Below are 21,382 nucleotides of genomic sequence, written 5' to 3' on the forward strand. Positions count from 1 at the left end.
GCTGACAGATGCCCTTTAAGTCCCAGACAAGCCCTTTAATGATGGCTGCAATACCCCTTTAACATTACAATTTGCACATATTTGAAATGTCCTTCTGTAATTTATGTTGCAATAAACAGGTCAGTTGAGTCAGTCTTAACACCCTGTTCACACTGTGCAGTCGAAATAGCCAGAAGTGGATCCTAAACAGTGAAAAAGTATAAAAAGACATTGTTTTTTTTTTTTTTTACAGTCAAATCCATTTCTCACTATTACACTTTCCTGCAGAACTGTAATATGTGAACAAGAACTTAGGCCCAATTACACAGGTGGCACTATCCAATCACCTTGGATTTGTCTACAAGACACTGGGGAAAAAGGTGGACAACGTCAATCATTTGTACTGCACGTTGGTTGCAAATCATACACAAAAAGGGCCGATTAATACCGGCACCATGTGAGTGGCACACCGGGATCTGCACAGGGCGCTCGCTCTCTGCACAGAGAGGCTAAACGTGACGCAAAAATATGTTTTACATGACCGGAATTAAGCTGCCCCGTGTACATGGGCCGTTAACCGTGTGCTATAGAAATAAAAAAAATATATATATGGTAGTAACAAAATAAAATAAATATTGGATTAAAATTAAAAAACTAGAAAGACTATAAAATAAATACTGCAGATTAGTGTAACTAGAAAAAGTAGTAACAGACATGGACGTCATTGGTGTAACTTTACATTACCCTCTAGGAAAGACATCTGCAACCTGTCACCCCGGCTGTTGTAAAAGTAGAACTCCCAGCATTCACAACAGGCGGAGAGCGCAGGTTGGGGACCGATGCACTATGGTGGATGAATGGGGGGAAAAAAATAAAAAAATACTAAATAATTGTGCCACTGACAAATATATGGCTGGTATAACAATAAGAAAATCCATATTTTGCATACCCATTGATCGCGAGGCTTCCGATGCCCCCCACCCATTTGAATGGTCAAGCATGCGAACAAGTAATGTCTGTGTGACCGAGAGATTGAAAATAACAGTTCTCGGCTATCTCATAAACTGAGTAATGTGCATGTGTGACCGGAGGGGATCCCAAAGAGATGAACTCCCAACGATCAGATGCTTATCACCTATCCTGTGGAAATTATAAAGGAAAAACTCCCTTAAAGGGGTCCTCTCACTTCAGCAAATGGCATTTATCATGTAGAGAAAGTTAAAGGGTTTCTGTCACCAGAATTAACCCTATTAAACTGGCTGACATTAGCAATGTGCTAATGTCAGCAGACCCCAACTCTCCTAATCTTATGCTTATGGATGCCCCCGTTACTGCACAATTTGAACTTTGGTGATATGCTAGTTAGCCTATAGGAGCAGCGGGGGGGCAGAGGGTTGCTCCTGCTCCTAGAGGCTCTGTTCACCCACCTCAAGTCACGCCCCGCCGTCATTGATTGACAGGGCCAGCGTTAGTCTTCTCCTGCTGGCCCTATGCGCTGGATAAATCTCGCGCCTGCGCAGTCCCAGCACACAGGGCTGACAGGAGGAGACCAACGCTGCCTGGCCCGGTCAATCTTGCACGACAGGGCGTACTTGAGTTGGGCGAACGGAGCCTCTAGGAGCAGGAGCAACGCCCCCCCCCCCCCCCCCCCCCCGCTCCTCCTAGAGGCCAATTAGCATAAGCATACGGTTAGGAGAGTTGGGGTCTGCTGATATTAGCACGTCGCCAATGTCTGCCAGTTTAATAGGGTTAATTCTGGTGACAGAAACCCTTTAATACAAGGTACTTACTAATGTATTGTTATTGTCCATATTGTCTCCTTTGTTGGCTGGATTCATTTTTTCATCACATTATACATGGTTTGTTTCCATGGTTACGGCTGTAGCGCAGGTACGAGGTGGCAGGGATGGAAGCGTGCCTATGCGCACTCCCATGGTTCTGGTGCTTTTTCCTGTAGTATACGCCAGCACGACCACCGCTGCTGGATTGCAGGGTGGTCTTAACCCCTGGATACAAACCGTGTATAATGAGATGGAAAAATGAATCAAGCCAGCAAAGGAGGCAATATGGACAATCACTACACATTAGTAGGCACCTTGTAATGACTTGGTCCACATGATAAAAGCCATTTTCTGAAGTGAGACAACCCCTTTAATGACATGGTCGAAAACAGTGGTCTCCAACCTGTGGCTCCTCAGCTATTGTGAAACTACAACACCCAGCATGCCAGGAGCTGTAATAGCTGGAGAGCTGGACACCACTGGTTTACAGCTTTGTGTGATAATTTCATATAACCGTTACATTTTAAAAGGGTCTGTATGAAAAACATGGCTGCTTCTCTACAAAAACAGCGTCCCTCTTGTCCAGTGGCTTGTATCTGGTAATGCAGCTCTAAGCCGACATACCTGACGCGGCCTGTGGACACACATGGCGCCCTTTTTGGAAGAAAGCAGCCATGTTCTTCCCTCCCCCAAATCTCATACATTCCCTTTATTAGCATCACAGATACAGGATGCTGGAGATAAACACAATGTCATGTAAGAGACTGGTCAAGATGGTACACGAGGGGCTTTCGGAACGAGAACCACTTCCACTATGGCCGCCATAGAGGTAGACTGAATGACGAGCCTGCCTGCCTAGGCAGGAAATATATTCCCTAGACAGAGGAGCCTAGGTAGGTGCCAACCTCTGGTGGAAAGTACATTGGCTGCAATAACCTGGCAGAAGAGGGGCGACTGAAGATGGAAATCACCCAGAAACACGCCGTCATGCATAATGGGAGATCACCTTCAAGATTCGACAAGAATCTCCACAACGTGATCAATCTCGTTGAGCTCTGCCTTGCAGTGAGTGGGCGCGGCGGACTGGGACAAGCTCTCAAGCACATCGCAGTGGCCCAGCTTAGAATTCCCCATCATCCCAGTCAGCACAGTATCAAGGTCGTAATAAGAGGTGTCCACCTCGGAAAACAAGTCTTCCATGGAATTGGTGTTTCTCCCTTCCAGGGTTTCAAATATATGGTCTATGGATTTTTGAAGGTTTGCTCGGTTTTCCTGCGGACTTTCCTCCTCCCAGAGGCCGGACGCCGCGTTCTGCACCACTTTAACCGAAGGGACCGTCGAGAGCTCAGAAATCTCCTGAGTCTCTTGAACCTCCAGCTCCTCGCTGTATGTAATATAGGCCTCTTCAGAGCATTTCTCTTCGGCTTGATCCTTGGAAGAGCGACACAGAATTTCTGTCGAAACGAGACGATCCGAGGGGGCCGGGGGATCAATTTGCTGTGCGTAAAATAACTGCCAGCTGCCGTCTTGAGTCATCTCCTCTTGTATCTGCCTCACCGTGTTGGCGATGAGCACTGAACGGCAGAGGTTTGGCTCTACCAGCATGTGGCACAGCTGAAGCTTCACTAGCGACATGTCCAACATGGACTGACGTTCCAGGGTATAGGACGGATGAGTCTTTACATCGACCAAGGACCCGTCAATGGCTTCTGGATCAAAGCACTTTCTCTTCATTCCTCGAGTGAACATGATGCCCTGTAAGGGTGGAAACGGAGGAGGAGAGGTGTTAACGAGGGCACGAATTCCATATCACACACGTGCTACACAACGACATTGGCAGAGCAGCAGACGTATACGGAGACGATGGCTGCCAAGGCAATCACAACCACGTATGCTCTAAAATAAACGTATACCTCTTTAGAAGGCAATTACAATGTTTTCTTCGTGTGTGTACTGCGGCAGCACATTGTAGGAAAGAAAAGTGGCAAACAACTTTGGTCCTGATTAATAAAGTCTGCACTGGAGGATGCATGCTGCTTTAGAGATCCTCGATCCACGGCACAATTAAGCACTATGGATGATCCTCACATGAGAAGAGCGTTTCTAAATGATAAGGCATCAGGAAACGCCACAGCATTAATTCTGCACTAAACAGAAAATGAGAATACACCGGTTAGTGCAATAATCCTGCAGCAAAACAGAAGATTTCATACGTCACATAAAACAGCAATAGACACATCTGGCTGCATTGGCTACAGGCACTCTCATGGGGTTTCCATCGCTTCCATTCATTTCAAAAGGTTTTTCCGAGATTTAAAAACCGATTACCTATCCTCTGGACATGTCATCAGTATCTGATTGGTGGGGGTCCAACATCCGGGACCCCCACCCTCGAAGTAGCACAGTGCTGTACATTGTATAGTGGCAGTGCTTGGTATTGCAGTTCGGCCCCAATCACTTGAATAGGGCCGAGCTGCACCTAGGCCAGTGATGGTTAACCTCCGGCACTCCAGCTGTGGTGAAACTATGACTCCCAGCACGCTCCATTTATTTTTATGAAGTTCTGGGAACAGGCAAGCAAGTGTGCATCTTGGGAGTTGTAGCTTTACCAGAGCTGGAGTGCCGGAGGTTAGCCATCACAGGCCTAGGCCATGTGAACCATGGACGTGGCCTAGGGAAAGCTGCGAGAAGGAATGGTCCCTCGCCAATTAGATACTGATGACCTATCCAGTGTATAAGTCTTGGAAAACCCCTTTCAATGAACTGCCTCCTCTGCGATGAAACAAGGCACCCATATGAGACCAGAAGTGGACCTCCACTAATCTGACTTTCAGGATATGCCCAACTGCCATGTCCATTCTGGATCAGTTACCTGCCCATTGGGCATTAGGGGCACAGCAGTCAGCAACCTCCGGCACTCCAGCTGTTGTGAAACCACAAATCCCAGCACGCACACTTCTTTAACTGTTATTGGAATTCCCATAAAAGGGATGGGAGCATGCTGGGAGTTGTAGTTTCACAACAGCTAGAGTGCCATGAGGTTGCTGACCACTGCTCTTGCTTTATGCCAATCCTGAGAATCTGTGAACACAGAAGAGTGAGTTCCGTGTCACAAACTCGCAGCGCGAGGTCCCGTTCCGATCTCCGCTACCTGCATTAGGGCTCATGCACATGACCATGGTTTTGGGCCGTATCCGATCTGCATTTTGTTATTTTAAAGAGAACATGCAGGAAGTACCGTTCCACAAAATGTGGAGTGCACGCGGCCGGTACCCTAGTTATGGACACAGCCGTCTACATGAGGCTTTATAATGCCGCGTGTCCCTGCGAGACCTGGAATCCGTCACTGTAATTCAGTAGATACAGGTCTAACAGGGACACAGCCTTAGGCCTCTTGCACACAACTGTATGTCATTTTCTGTATTTTGCGGTCCGCAAAAAATACGGATGACATCCGCGTGCATTCCGTTGTTTGTGGAACGGAACAACTGGTCCCTAATAGAACAGTACTATCCTCATCCGTTATGCAGACAATAATAGGACACGTTCTACCTCTTAGCGGAACGGAAATACGTAAACGGAAGGCACACAGAGTGCCTTCCGTTTTTTTGTGTGGAACCATTGAAATGAATACACATATGGATCGCAAACTGAAACCGCAAAAACCGAACGGATATAAAATACGTTTGTGTGCAAGAGACCTTATACAGTGCCTTGCCAAAGTATTCACCCCCTTGACTTTTTCCGTGTTTTGTTACATTACAGCCTTAAGTTCAATGTTTTGTTAATCTGAATGTATGTGATGGATCAGAACACAATAGTCTGAGTTAATCAAGTGAAATGAGAAAAATATATATAAATAAAACTATTGTTTGGAAATAGAAAACAGAAAATTGCCATGTGCGTATGTATTCACCCCCTTTGTTAGGAAGCCCATAAAAAGCTCTGGTGCTACTAATTACCTTCAGAAGTCACATAATTAGTGAAATGAGGTCACCTGTGTGCCATCTAAGTGTCACATGATCTGTCATTACATATACATACATTTTGAAAGGCCCCCAGAGGCTGCAACACCTAAGCAAGAGGCATCACTAACCAAACACTGCCATGAAGACCAAGGAACTCTCCAAACAAGTAAGGGACAATGTTGTTGTGAAGTACAAGTCAGGGTTAGGTGATAAAAAAGTATCCAAACCTTGATGATCTCCAGGAGCACCATCAAATCTATTATAACCAAATGGAAAGAACATGGCACAACAGCAAACCTGCCAAGAGACGGCCACCCACCAAAACTCACGGACCGGGCAAGGAGGGCATTAATCAGAGAGGCAGCACAGAGACCTAAGGTAACCCTGGAGGAGCTGCAGAGTTCCACAGCAGAGACTGGAGTATCTGTACATAGGACGACAATAAGCCATACGCTCCATAGAGTTGGGCTTTATGGCAGAGTGGCCAGAAGAAAGCCATTACTTTCAGCTAAAAACAGTCACGTTGCGAGTTTGGGAAAAGGCATCTGGGAGACTCCCAAAATGTATGGAGGAAGGTGCTCTGGTCTGATGAGACTAATTGAACTTTTCGGCCATAAAAAAAAAAACAATGTGTCTGGCGCAAACCCAACACATCACCCTAAGAACACCATCCCCACAGTGAGACATGGTGGTGGCAGCATCATGCTGGGAGGATGGGACTGGGAAACTGGTGAGAGTTGAGGGAAAGACGGATGGTGATAAATACAGGGATATTCTTGAGCAAAACCTGTACCACTCTGTGTGTGATCTGAGGCTATGACAGAGGTTCACCTTCCAGCAGGACAATGACCCCAAACACACGGCTAAAGCAGCACTTGAGAGGTTTAAGGGGAAACATGTAAATGTGTTGGAATGGCCGAGTCACAGCCCAGATCTCAATCCAATAGAACATCTGTGGTCAGACTTAGAGATTGCTGTTCACAAGCGCAAACCATCCAACCTGAAGGAGCTGGGGCAGTTCTGCAAGGAGGAATGGGCAAAAATCCCAGCGGTAAGATGTGGCGACTGCTCATAGAGACTTATCCAAAGTGACTTGAAGCTGTGATTGCTGCAAAAGGTGGCTCTACAAAGTACTGACTTTAGGGGGGTGAATAGTTCTGCACATTGACTTGGCGATTTTGTCCAATTTGTTGTTTGCTTCACAATAAAAATAAGTAAAAACATCTTCAAAGTTGTGGGCATGTTCTGTAAATTAAATCAAATAATACGTGTTAATTCCAGGTTGTGAGGCATCAAAATACGAAGAAAAGTCAAGGGGGGTGGGGTGTGTGAATACTTTTGCAAGGCACTGTAAATCAGGATAAGGCCTGTTGCCGTATTACATGGGCGCCGTTCCGTGGGCATTCCGCATCACAGATGCGGACCCATTCACTTCAATGGGTCTGCAAATCCGGAACGGAAGCACTACGGAGGGGTTTCGTCCTGTACTGCAGTTGCGCAAAAAGATAGAACATGTCCTATCTTTTTGCGGAACGGGCAGATCGTGGACCCATTAACGTGAATGGGTCCGTGACCTGCTGCACTACGGTCGGTGTTCGTGCATTGCGGCCCGCAATTTGCCGGCTGTAGCACGGCCAAGGGGCGCACACGTTCGTGTGCAGGAGGCCTAATGCTGTGTGATCCTGTCAGAGGAGCGGAGGTCAGAACAGGACCTGTCACTGCCACACCCTGCAAGTTTATCACATTCAACTGGCTCGTCTGGCCTAACTGGTAATCCACACCTCCCATTACTTCCACAGCTGTACACTTAAAGGGGTTGTCTTATCATGGACAATGGGGGAATATCGCTAGGATATGCCCCCACTGTCTTATAGGTGTGGGTCCCAATGCTGGGACCCACACCTATATAGAGAACGGAACCCCACAAGGTGGTGGCTGTAGGGACTCCGGTCCGGCCGCCACCACCAAGCAGACTTCCCCACAGAAGTTAATGGAAGCGTACCGCGCGCTTCCATTCATTTCTATGGGGTCGACTGAAATAGCCGAGCCAGTGCTCGGCTATTTTCACTGGCCCCATAGAAAATTAATGGAGGGCAGCGGCGCATGCACCCTCCTTCATTTGCAATGCTCTGTTCTCGATATAGGTGCGGGTCCCAAAAGTGGGACCTACACCTATAAGACAAGGGATGCCCCCATTGTCCATGATGAGTCAACCCCTTTAAAGAGGACCTTTCACCTGGAAAAACATTGTGAACTAAGTATCATGACATATACAGCGGCGCCCAGGGATCTCACTGCACTTATTATCCCTGGGCGCCGCTCCGTTCTCCCGTTATGTCCTCCGGTATGTTCGGGGACTTGGTTATAGTAGGCGGAGACTGCCCTTGTTCTGCTGGGCGTCTCCTTCTCCTAGGCTGTAGCGCTGGCCAATCGCAGAGCTCACAGCCTGGGAGGTTTTTTCTCCCAGGCTGTGAGCTGTGTGCTGCGATTGGCCAGCGCTACAGCCTAGGAGAAGGAGACGCCCAGCAGAACAAGGGCAGTCTCCGCCTACTATAACCAAGTCCCCGAACATACCGGAGGACATAACGGGAGAACGGAGCGGCGCCCAGGGATAATAGTAAGTGCAGTGAGATCCCTGGGCGCCGCTGTATATGTCATGATACTTAGTTCACAATGTTTTTCCAGGTGAAAGGTCCTCTTTAAGTCCATATATACATTAATCAATAGACTATTGCAGAGCCCTGTACTTTCCAAACCTGAAGCACCCCCAAGACAGAATTGTAAGAAAGTAATCCTACAAATACTGCCCAAGCCAATTGCTGGGCTGCCATGCATTCTTGGTCAATTTTCTTATAAAGTAGCATACAGACCCCCCCAGCGTGCCCACAGTGGTAATCTTTACTCCCTGATATCTGCTGCCGGGTCCTGGCTCCATCGTTGCCCTGCTGGCTCTGCAGGTCCTGGTATCCCTGCGTCAACATCCAGTTTAACAAGAGTCACATGACCACTGCAGTCAAAGAACGGCCGCAACAGAGACATGTCACATGACCTGGTGACACGTCACCCGTGTCCACTCATTGGCTGTAGCCATCACATGACCCATATATTAATCAGGTGAACCACAGCTATGCAAACCGTTTGGTAGTCGGGTTGCTGGTGACAGGTTCCCTTTAATCTTCTGTTTCTTAGGCTGGGTTCACATCACATTTTTGTCTTATGTTTAACCTACACAAAAAAACGTTTATGTTAAAAAGGGCATCTGTCAGCAGTTTTGTACCTAGGACACTGGCTGACCTGTTACATGTGCGCTTGGCAGCTGAAGGCATCTGTGTTGGTCCCATGTTCATATGTGCCCGTATTGCTGAGGAAAATGATGTTTTACTATATGCAAATGAGCCTCTAGGAGCAACGGGGGCGTTTTCATTACACCTAGAGGCTCTGCTCTCTGCCACTCCTGCACTGTGATTGACAGGGTCAGGTGTGATCACATTACACTGCCTGGCCCTGTCAAAGTGCAGAGGTTGCAGAGAGCAGAGCCTCTAGGTGTAATGACAACGCCCCCGTTGCTCCTAGATGTTCATTTGCATATAATAAAACATCATTTTCCTCAGCAATGCGGGCACGTATCAACATTGGACCAACACAGATGCCTTCAGCTGCCAAGCGCACATGTAACAGGTCAGCCAGTGTCATAGGTACAAAACTGCTGACAGATGCCCTTTAACCCCCGGCTCATTTTCACCTTAAGGACCAGGCCATTTTTTGTAAATCTGAGTTATTGGCAAATGGAGATAAAATTTCAGAATTTCAATTTTTGGGCAAATTTTCAATTTTAAGCAATTTTTTCCAGTAACAAAGCAAGGGTTAACAGCCAAACAAAATGCTATATTTATTGCAGAAACATCCCATATGTGGTCGTAAACTACTGTACGGGCACACGGCAGGGCGCAGAAGGAAAGGAACGCCATATGATTTCTGGAAGGCAGATTTTGCTGGACTGGTTTATTTACACCATGTCCCATTTGAAGCCCCCCTGATGCACCCCTAGGAGTAGAAACTCCAAAAACATTTTAGTATCTCCATAGTCATGTGCTATTTTTATAGTTTAGATTCTTACGGATGTGGCGATAACTAATATACAGTATATCTTTTCTTTTGTTTTACAAAATAATATAAAAAAAAATATAATGTTTTGTTTTAGTGTCTCCAAAGTCTGAGAGCGATATTTTTTTTTTTCCCTGGGCGATTGTCTGTGGCCAAAACAGTATTAAAATTGGGGAAGGGGATTATAAATGTAGTACTCCATGGAAGTGTGGTACTTCCTGAAGCAACTGTGAATGCATAGGCCCAGATGATCGGGGCACGTGTCACACTGAGTGGTGGTGTCCTTCCATATCCCCCCTCTGCACTTTTTTTTGGGTCCGTCCCTTCTTTCTAGTATAGTGAACCACACCTGGAAAGTGTTGGCCAGGGACGATCCGGGCGCCTACAGTTCCCGAGGTACTCCGGCCTGCTCTTTCCCGGTCAGAAAAAAATCAGGGCCTTGAGGACTGCCTCATAGAACTGGAGGAATTTCCCATTGTTGCCAGCGCTCCGGGACAGCACAAAAGAGTTGTTCAAGGCAACTTGTACCAAGTAGACCGCTACTTTTTTGTACCATGCTCTGGTTTTGCGCATTGCGTTATATGGCTTGAGGACTTGATCAGAGAGATCAACTCCTCCCATAATGCAGGCATTTCCGAATGGCCTCAAAACGGGAACTTGTCATGGCAATATAGTAGAGTGGGTTCTGGTAGAGGACGTCCCCACTCCAGTACTGCCTGACACTGGGTTTTGAACATGTTGAATGAATTGTTAGGCGATCAAGTTTGTTTGCTCCACCAGATTTACAAAGTGGTCACTGAAAATAAAAAAAGTCATATTCAGTGAAGCCAACTGTGGGAGTCTGGATTCCTGGTTGGCCAACAAAGTCAGGAATCACAGGCTCAAAATCCTCTGGGGCACACCATGCAAGTTCATCGGTAGGGGACTCGGGTGGACTTATCTAGTGGGCCGGAAAACTAGTACGAGCCCCAGGGTGGCCCATACTAGTGGCATGGGGGTCTCCTGGCTCCACCTGGCGGCATCTCCGCCGCCTTGGGGGCTCATCATCATCACTAGATGATGAGGAAGCGGATGACAAGAGGAAAGTGGGGTCATCCTCGTCCTCACTGGGGCTTTAGGAGTCAGACAAGCAGGGTGTATGCCTCCTCGGACTGAGAACATCTGGCGGGCCATAGGGGAATGTGTGTGTGTGTGTGTGTGTGTGTAAAACTTTATTTAGTGTGCGTGTGTGGGGACGGGTGTTCACGTTTACTACCTTAACCCAGCCTAAACCCAACAGAAAAAATAAATAAAACTTAAATTTAAAAAAATGCAAAGCACATTAAAATAAAAATCGCGCATGTTCCCGCATGTCACCCGCAACGCCCGTGTGAACCCAGCCTAAGAATGATCGGCCACCACAGGTCTCTCTTTTGCACAAAGCAGACAATGCCCTCTATGTTTTAACACTACAATCTACATAATAGGGGAGAACTGTGTCGCTGCTTCATTACTTGAGGGCCCATGTAGGGAGGCTGCTCTAGCTGAAGGTCATAGCCTGAGGGGGGGTTGTTGTTACAATGGAGCAGGGAAGGTTTCCAGGGTTTTAGTATACGTTAACAGATAAGAAATTCTAGGGGTTTTCCCATCTCAGACAATGGGTATTGCTAGGATATGCCCCCATTGTCTGATAGGTGCGGGTCCCACCGCTGGGACCCGCACCTACAATGAGAACGGAGCCGGGAGATGAACAGAGGGCGCACTGAGCATGCGCAGCCGCCCTCCATTCATTTCTATAGGGCCGCCGAAAATAGCCGAGCGCTGGCTTGGCTATTGCCATCTGCCCCATAGAAATGAACGGGAGCATGGGCTGCACATGCGCGGTGCACTCCCATTCACTTCTATGGGAGCAGCACTTGGTGGTGGACGGACCCCGGGAATTCTGAGGTCCTCCAGCCACAGTGCTCCCCACACCTATCAGACAATGGGGGCATATCCTAGCGATATGCCCCCATTGTCTGAAATGGGAATACCTGTTTAAGGCCCCTTTACATGGGCTAACAAACGGGGCAATTATTGAAAAAAGCATCCAAGGAAGGCCCGTCTGCCACCGAATGGGTATCGACACCTTTAATGCAGACACGGAAATTATTGTTTCTCTGCAGCAGGTTGTCTTGCGTAAACAGTGATCTGCTGCACGGAAACAATCCCATTTGCGATCATTCATCCCCGTTCAGCAGAGGCGTGGACTCTGCACCCCCCCCCCCCCCCACTCACGACCAGGCAATTATCAGGAGAAAACGATTTGTTCCCATTAATTGCCCGCACCCTCGGCCTGTGTAAATGGGCCTTTACACACTAACGTGTTCACGTGTGAAAGTAAGAACATTTAAAGAGGACCTGTCACCTCTCCTGTCTGTTTTAGTAACTATTTGCATCCCCCACATCAATACAATTCTGGGCATCTATCCTTATGGCTATGTTGTGTCATTCCTCTATTAATCCAACTGTCAGAGCACTGATTGGACAGCGTCAGACTGAGAAGGGACACACCGGGTCGGCGATTCATTCATATACCTCCAGGAGGAATAACAGAGGAATTGTACTCCAGAGTTATTGGATTACATGCATGGGGAATTGACGTGGTTACTAAGGGCCCAAACCGATCCCATAGCTTTCTATGGGGGGGGGGGGGGGGGGGGTTCGTCCACTCTCAGTGGTGATGCGGTGGACAGAAAATCGCTGCAGGCTCAGTTCTTCTGCCTGACAAGACTGATACAGACGTGGACAAAATTGTTGGTACCCTTTGGTCAATGAAAGAAAAAGTCACAATGGTCACAGAAATAACTTTAATCTGACAAAAGTAATAATAAATTAAAATTCTATAAATGTTAACCAATGAAAGTCAGACATTGTTTTTCAACCATGCTTCAACAGAATTATGTAAAAAAATAAACTCATGAAACAGGCATGGACAAAAATGATGGTACCCCTAGAAAACACAGAACATAATGTGACCAAAGGGACATGTTAATTCAAGGTGTGTCCACTAATTAGCATCACAGGTGTCTACAACCTTGTAATCAGCCATTGGGCCTATATATATGGCTCCAGGTAATCACTGTGTTGTTTGGTGATATGGTGTGTACCACACTCGACATGGACCAGAGGAAGCAAAGGAAAGAGCTGTCTCAAGAGATCAGAAAGAAAATTATAGACAAGCATGTTAAAGGTAAAGGCTATAAGACCATCTCCAAGCAACTAGATGTTCCTGTGAGTACAGTTGCACATATTATTCATAAGTTTAAGATCCATGGGACTGTAGCCAACCTCCCTGGACGTGGCCGCAGGAGGAAAATTGATGACAAATCTAAGAGACGGATAATCCGAATGGTAACAAAAGAGCCTAGAAAGACTTCTAAAGAGATTCAAGGTGAACTTCATGCTCAAGGAACATCAGTGTCAGATCGCACCATCCGTCGTTGTTTGAGCCAAAGTGGACTACATGGGAGACGACCAAGGAGGACACCATTGTTGAAAACGAATCATAAAAAAGCAAGACTGGAATATGCCAAACTACATGTTGACAAGCCACAAAGCTTCTGGGAGAATGTCCTGTGGACAGATGAGACAAAAATCGAAGTTTTTGCCAAGGCACATCAGCTGTATGTTCACAGACGAAAAAATGAAGCATATCAAGAAAAGAACACTGTCCCTACTGTGAAACATGGAGGAGGCTCTGTTATGTTCTGGGGCTGCTTTGCTGCGTCTGGCACAGGGTGTCTTGAATCTGTGCAGGGTACAATGAAATCTCAAGACTATCAAGGAATTCTAGAGAGAAATGTACTAGCCAGTGTCAGAAAGCTTGGTCTCAGTCGCAGGTCATGGGTCTTGCAACAGGACAATGACCCAAAACACACCGCTAAAAACACCCAAGAATGGCTAAGAGGAAAAAATTGGACTATTCTAAAGTGGCCTTCTATGAGCCCTGACCTCAATCCTATTGAGCATCTTTGGAAGGAGCTGAAACATGCAGTCTGGAAAAGGCACCCTTCAAACCGGACACAACTGGAGCAGTTTGCTCATGAGGAGTGGGCCAAAATACCTGCTGAGAGGTGCAGATGTCTCATTGACAGTTACAGGAAGCGTTTGATTGCAGTGATTGCCTCAAAAGGTTGCGCAACAAAATATTAAGTTAGGGGTACCATCATTTTTGTCCATGCCTGTTTCATGAGTTTATTTTTTTACATAATTCTGTTGAAGCATGGTTGAAAAACAATGTCTGACTTTCATTGGTTAACATTTATAGAATTTTAATTTATTATTACTTTTGTCAGATTAAAGTTATTTCTGTGACCATTGTGACTTTTTCTTTCATTGACCAAAGGGTACCAACAATTTTGTCCACGTCTGTATATGTGAAGGGGGCCTAAAACAGATGTCAGGGGGGTGACAGGTCCTCTTCAATAAAAAAAATTGATTAAATAAATAAGAATATACATATCTATAATGTAAATTTTACAAAAATTGTTAAAGAAAAGTGATGCACTGACACCGACTTACATCAGCTCCAACCTCAGCCGGGGACGCTACGATGATGTCACTCAGGCTGCGCTGTGCAAATAGCAGAGGGAGAGAAGAACACAGTGATAGATGCTCGGTCCCAGGCGCCCCGCCACTCACAGGTCATCCTCCGCTCTGGGATGCCGGGGGGGACAGTACTGCTGCATAGACTGACCTACATATACAATGGCCTCTAACCTTACTATAAGGAAAAAAAGAACACTCCATGTGCACAAGGTTCTGGTATATAAAAACGTTATACACAAAATACACACGGAAGCACGAGGACTGCGCAGATTTACATCCAGAGGCCACATGGGGAGCCGCCCGCTGGTTTAGGCTACTTTCACACTGGCGTTTTGGCTTTCCGTTTGCGAGATGCGTTCAGGGCTCTCACACACGGTCCAAAACGGATCAGTTTGCATTCTGAATGAAAAAGGATCCGCTCAGAATGCATCAGTTTGCCTCAGATCAGTCTCTGTTCCGCTTTGGAGGCAATTGCGTTTTGGTGTCCGTCTGACTAAACTGAGCCAAACGGATCCGCCCTGACACACAATGTAAGTCAATGGGAACGGATCAGTTTTCACTGACACAATTTGGCACAATAGAAAAACGGAATCCGTCTTCCATTGACTTTCAATGATGTTCAAGACGGATCCGTTTTGGCTATGTTAAAGATAATAGAAACGGCTCCGTTCTGGACGGATGCAGACGGTTGTATTATCTGAACGGATGCGTTTGTGCAGATCCATGACGGGTCTGCACCAAACGCGAGTGTGAAAGTAGCCTTAGACTCAATAGTAAAAGACACTGCGCAATATGCTCACCTTGATGGGTGCGGTGCCATCATGGCGGACGGCTAGAGCCCGCCACAGTAGCCTGGTGTGTGGTCTCAATGGACTGAGACTCAGCGCTCACAGGAACAACATGAGTGACCTTTAGGGCTCATTCAGACGACCAGATCAGTTTTTGCGGTTCCGCATTTTGCAGAACAGACAGCCCTATGAAAGAAATGCCTGTTCTTGTTTGCAATTGCGGACAAGAACAGGACACGTTCCGTTTTTTTGTGGGGCCGCAGAACAGAAAGAAGGAAGCGGACATCATACGGAGCGCTGTCTGCATCTTTTGCGGCCCCATTGAAGTGAATGGGTCTGCATCCATTCTGCAATTTTGCGGACGCGGACACAAATATACGGTCGTGTTAATAAACCTTTTTGCACTCCGCAAACGACGTCAGCGTTGCATTCATTATTTTTTTTGCAGACCCATTGAGTTTAATGGGTCCAGGGCCAGTATCCGTGTTTTGCAGATCGAGCCCCAACATTAGTGGTCTGATCTGAGGTCTAATGAAAAATTTTTTTTTTTTTTTTTTTTTGTATTTTTTATTTCCTTCACTAAAACAGAGGTGCGTCTTATAAGGCGAGAAGTACAGTACTGACTGACAGCCCCTCGCTCGTCATAGCAGAAGCCCAGGCTGCAGTACAAATCCCGCACCCCGCAGGGTTCGGATCCTGCCGTCGGTATAGTCCCCTCCATCCTCGCTCTGAGCAGCAGGCCGCGCTTTCTTTGGCCGGATCTGTCACCTTTCTTACCTACGGAGGTCAATCGGATGACACGTGGGGACATTTACCAGGTGAAAAGAATCAATGCCAAATTCAGCAAGTACACACCCTTCTATGGGGAAACATGACCCGTCCCATGTATTAGAAGGGATTACCGGACATTTACCTCCACTCGCTTTATCGCTGTGTAATGACCAGTTCTGAAGAGTTATGGTTATCATTGAAACATTCTTTATAGGGGGGACTTTATGCAGGAGCGACACCTTTAAACGAGCATAGGTAGAGTTGATCCTGCTGATTAAAACGATACTCAGGGCTCATTCAGATTAATGTAAGGGCTCTGTGCCGATGCTGCGATGCACGGGCACCATCCATGTGCATTCCTGTTGACTAATGGGTCAGCGACCCACAGATACGGCCGAGAACAGGACATGTCCAATACTTTGCGGACCCGGAAGCCCAAAGACGAGCTTCGTAGTGCACGTCCCTGCGGTCGTATCTTGCAGAAACTGGTTGTGGCGTTCCCGAGAAATAAGACTTCAATTCTTTAAAGGGGCCTCCTCAGAATAGCGCATCATTATCAGATCGGCGGGGTCTGACTCCCGACACCCCCCACCCATCGGCCCAGGCCAGTGACGTCAACGTTCATCGTTCTGGGGGCAGAATTGATCAATTCTGGTGTAAAAGAAAATTGGCATAGTTACCCATAGCAACCAGATTCCACCTTTCATTTTTGAAAGCTCCTTTGGAAAATTTAAGGTGAAAACTCCCCCAATGGGCAGCGCCGCGTTTAGTAAGCTAGGAGGAGGCCGCAGACCCCTCAAACAGCTGGTCGGCGGGGGTGTTGGACCCCACTGATCTATATTGATGACCTATCCTAAGGATAGCCAGCAACTGGTCGGCAGGGGGTGTCGGACCCCACTGATCTATATTGATGACCTATCCTAAGGATAGCCAGCAATATCTAGTTCCCGTATAACCCCTCCATAGGAGTTTTTCCAGGAATAATGATTTTTGTTTGAAGTGCCCCCAGCATGCCCCCTGAACAAAAGATTCCTACTTACCTGCTCGGGTGGTGCTCGTCATCACGTCACTGCTGAAGCCAGTCATTGGCTGGAGCATTGCATGTGACCATGCACCACCGGAGCAGGTAAGTAGGAATCTTACACACGTTCTATCTTTTTGTGGAACGGAAGTACGGGACGAAACGCAGCGGAAGCACTCTGTAGTGCTTCCGTTCCGCATCCGTGATGCAGAATGCACACTGAGTGGTGACCGTGTATTGCGGATCCGCAATACGGGAAACCTACGATCGTGTGCATGAGGCCTTATTACATAGCCAATACGGATCCGTCTTGAACACCAGTGAAAGTCAATAGAGGATGGGTCCGTTTTTGATTGTGTCAGTGAAAACAGATCCATCCCCATTGACTTACATTGTGTGTCGGGACGGATTCGTTTGGCTCAGTTTCATCAGACGGACACCAAAACGCTGCAAGCAGAAGGGAGACGGATCGGAGGCAAACTGATGCATTGTGAGCGGATCCTTATCCATTCAGGATGCATTAGGGCAAAACTGATCCGTTTTGGAACCGCTTTTGAGAGCTCTGAACGGATCTCACAAACGGAAAGCCAAAACGCCAGTGTGAAAGTAGCCTAATCTGTGCGACTGGGGGGGGGGGGGGGGGGGGGGTAGTGACCTAACCACTCCTCACAGCTGAGGGTTTGTTACAATCACATCCAGTTTTGGTAATCCCCTGCAAACTAAATGGCCAGGACACCAGCATCCTGCAGCAAACTATGGAGACAGGAGAATCAAATGCACTTGAACTGTCTCAAAAGTAATAAAAGGAACATTTCAGGCAAAAATAATCCAATAGGCTCCGCCCAGTAGTGGGCTGAGGGGGAGGAGCATGACACAGGAAGTCTCTGGCCCCCTCAGGCCCTGCGCTAGGCATAACACGGTGTATTAGCGGCATGGAGTGTTCCTTTAAGTAGCCTAGATAATCAGTTATCAAGAACTCGCTGCTCTCAAATCCGCATCCTATTATATAGAGCGCGGACTGGACGGCGCAGGCTTCCGTAGTGACGTCACCACGCCGCTACCCGATGACTAGGGAGCGAGCAGGCGCCATTTTGTAGTCGTCCATTGTTACATTCCCTCCACAATGTCGGTTACGGAAAGTTAATCAAACTGAACGGAAGTAGAGAAGCCCTCGACGACCGGAGAGTGCGAGCCTCGCATCCCGGCTCTACGGAGCTAGGCTCCTCGCGAAACCTCACCACCACCAACCCCCCCTCTTTTCCCGCCTCACTCACCGTGCGATTTCAGCCCGGTTAGCGGCATACACAGAGGCGCGGAGGGTCACTTCTTGGTAGCGAAACCGCAAATGACGCCGGTCCTCCTCAGCCAGGCGAGTCAGGTTCCGGCTGCGTTTTTTCCCCCGTCCCGCTCTCACGGCAGACACCACAGGGAAGCAGCAGCACGAACCTAGCCCCGCCCCCTCCTCGGCTCCGGCCAACGGGATGTTACCATGGATCTCCAGTCCCCGCCCCTTTCCTAGTTTCCGATTGGTTCGGAGAAATGGGCACAAGGTTCGAAACTCAGCAGGGAGGCAGAGCTGGCCCCCGCCTGACAAAGGGCCATTCAGCAGCGCCGGGGAGGGGGAAGAGCAGGGCCGATTTATCATCGTTATTCCTTTTTATTATGAATGAGAACAATTTTCCTCAACCTGAATAAGGGCTCCTGTACAGACCGTATGTTGGCTCCACATCTGATCCGCATTATTTTTAGTTTTTTGGGATGCGGCTCTGCATAAAAAGATAGAATATGTCCTATTCTTGGCCATTTTGCGGACAAGTTTAGGACATTTCTACAGAAGTTAATAAACAGTGGCTCGCACTTGGCCGGGATCCGTGTTTTGCAGATCCGCAATTTCCAGACCGCAAACACGGCCGTTCCGTGCATTGGGGGGGACCGCAATTTCCGCAGACGGATGCAGACCTGGGTCAGTGAGACGTCCGCGCTGCAAATAAATACATGTGATTGGGTCCGCATCCGTGATGCGTTGTGCACAAAAGGCCAGTGCCCTTGTATTGCAGATCAGCTGTTCGCGGGCCGCAATACGTGCACGGCTGTGTGCATGAGCCCTAAGGCCGATTCTAAGGGCTCATGCACATGAACGTTGTCTTTCCGTGTCTGTTGCGGAACCATTCACTTCAATTGGTCCGCAAAAAGAAAACGGAAGTTACTCCGTGCGCATTCCGTTCCGCAAAAAAATAGAACATGTCCTATTATTGTCCGCATTACGGACAAGGATAGGACCGTTCTATGAAGGGTCAGCTGTTCCGTTCTGCAGAATGCACACGGACGTCATCTGTATTTTTTGCGGATCCGTTGTGTGCATGAGCCCTAAACTAGGGCAGCAAGGCGGCTTTGGCCACGACACACCTTGTACGGGCAGAGCTCGCAGTGGAAGGTCTCACACGTGGCACGTTATACGCACCGGAAGATTTACATATACTGAAATAATACGTTAGAGGTTTATTCCTATCTGAGACAATGGGGGGCGTATCGCTAGGATATACCCCCAATGTCTGGTAGGTGCAGCTCCAACCTCTGGGACCCGCAACTATCTTTAGAAAGGAGCCCGCAAAGTCCTGGAGGGTGCTCGGCTATTTTCGGGAGTCCCATTGAAATTACTGGGAGGCGCACCGCGCAAGCGCGACCACTGCTCCAGTCACTTCTTTGGGGATGATGGAAATTGCTCGGCTATATTCGGGTTCTCCCATAGGAATGGAGGCTGAGAAAAATGACGTTTTAATCTATGCAAATGAGCCTCGGGGAGCAACGGGGGCGTTGCCATTACACCTAGAGGCTCTGCTCTCTCTGCAACTGCCACACGCTCTCTGCAGTTTAATTGACAGGACCAGGCAGTGTAAATATCATCGGGCCTGGCCCTGCCAATCAAACTTGAGAAGGCGCAGCAGTTGCACAGAGAGCAGAGCCTCTAGGTGTAAAGGTAACGCCCCAGTTGCTCCTCGAGGCTCATTTGCATATATTAAAACATAATTTTTCTCATTAATGCGGACACACATGAACATGGGACCAACACAGATGTCACTGTCAGTTGGACATTTCCTCCTGCAGGGTGGCAGCCATAGGACCTCAGTCAGTATCAATGTGACAGATGGCTGTGAGCTCCAGAGACCAGAAACCCCTTCTCATATGGTCAGGGGTGCAGGGATTAAAAAAAAACACACGCCTCTGATTGGCGCGACCGTTCCAGCACTGAGCTCCCTTCTCCTCAATGGGCGGCGGCGGTAACACGCATGTAGACTGCACAGCACACATCAGGAGGAGAAACGAGCCGGACACTGGAATCGGAGCGCCCGTGGCAGGTGGGGCTTTTTTTTTTTAACCTTTGCACCCTTCCTGTGGCCATATGAAAAGTGGTTCCCAATCTCGGAGAACCCCTTTAAGGGACTGCAGTGAGAGCGTCACGAGAGTCAGCCTGAGCTGCTGCCATTTCAAAAGAATGCCAAGTGACCAAAAGCATCGTAAAACTGCACTGCAAAAAACTAGACCCTCCACCTCAGAGACTGGCATAAAAATAAACTGAGTTTGTGACACTTAGGGCTCATGCACACGACTTTGCGCTCAGTATACTGGCCGTTTTTTTAGTTCAGTATACGGTACATATACGGAACCATTCATTTCAATGGTTCAGCAAAAAATACTGAAGTGTCTCCGTGTGCATTCCGTTTCAGTATTCCCGTGCCGTGAAAAGATAGAACATGTCCTATTCTTGTCCGCAAATCACGGTGCTTGGCTCCATTCAAGTCAATGGGTCCGCAAAAAAAAGTAACACATACGGAAATGCATCCGTATGTCTTCCGTATCCGTTCCGTTTTTGCTGAACCATCTATTGAAAATGGTATGCCCAGCCCAATTTTTTCTATGTAATTACTGTATACGGCATACGGAAAAACGGAACAGAGAAACGGAAGCACAACTGAAACAAAAAACGGAACACCGGATCCGTAAAAAACGGACCGCAAAACACTGAAAAAGCAATACTGTAGTGTGCATGAGCCCTTTAGGTGCATTTGGTATTTATACGCCGCCCTCGCCACCTTCCAAAAAAGGGGACTGGACATCAGCACGTTTATCATTTACGGCATTTTTCTGGATAGATTTTATTTACCCCACTCCCTGGCAGCCGCACCGATCCTGAACCCTGCACGGCCGCCGCTGCATCTGGTGACAGGGATGAGCGGCCAATAGCAGGCTACGACAGGGACAAGCCTCCCTAGCGTCACCAGCGATGCTAGGGAGGCTCATCCCCATCGTAGCCTGCTATTGGCAACTCGTCCCTGTCACCAGATGCAGCGGCGGCCGTGGGTTCAGGATCGGTGCGGCTGCCAGGGAGTGGGGTAAATATAA

At 47.8% G+C, this 21,382-nt stretch overlaps 1 protein-coding gene across 3 annotated transcripts; it reads right to left on the reverse strand.

Moving 5' to 3' along the window:
- Positions 1-1,808: 1,808 nt before the first annotated feature.
- CDCA4 (cell division cycle associated 4) lies at positions 1,809-18,429 on the reverse strand. 3 transcript variants are annotated; one of them, XM_044272348.1, is made up of 3 exons: positions 18,256-18,429; positions 3,674-3,902; positions 1,809-3,515 (listed from the first exon to the last, which is right to left on the reverse strand). In XM_044272348.1, exon 3 carries the CDS (start codon positions 3,507-3,509, stop codon positions 2,769-2,771), a length of 741 nt encoding a protein of 246 aa, XP_044128283.1. In that variant the 5' UTR covers positions 3,510-3,515; positions 3,674-3,902; positions 18,256-18,429; the 3' UTR covers positions 1,809-2,768. The 3 variants fall into 3 exon arrangements, with proteins under 3 accessions (XP_044128283.1, XP_044128282.1, XP_044128281.1); XM_044272347.1 differs by having other exon boundaries at positions 3,674-3,907; XM_044272346.1 differs by lacking the exon at positions 3,674-3,902.
- Positions 18,430-21,382: the final 2,953 nt, after the last annotated feature.

Source organism: Bufo gargarizans, chromosome 11 (assembly GCF_014858855.1).
Source record: "Bufo gargarizans isolate SCDJY-AF-19 chromosome 11, ASM1485885v1, whole genome shotgun sequence".
Classification (NCBI taxonomy): domain Eukaryota; kingdom Metazoa; phylum Chordata; class Amphibia; order Anura; family Bufonidae; genus Bufo; species Bufo gargarizans.

What these genes read in the sequence shown, in the direction of transcription:
- CDCA4 (XM_044272346.1), bottom strand. Translation starts at nt 3,509, where the DNA reads ATGTTCACTCGAGGAATGAAGAGAAAGTGCTTTGATCCAGAAGCCATT.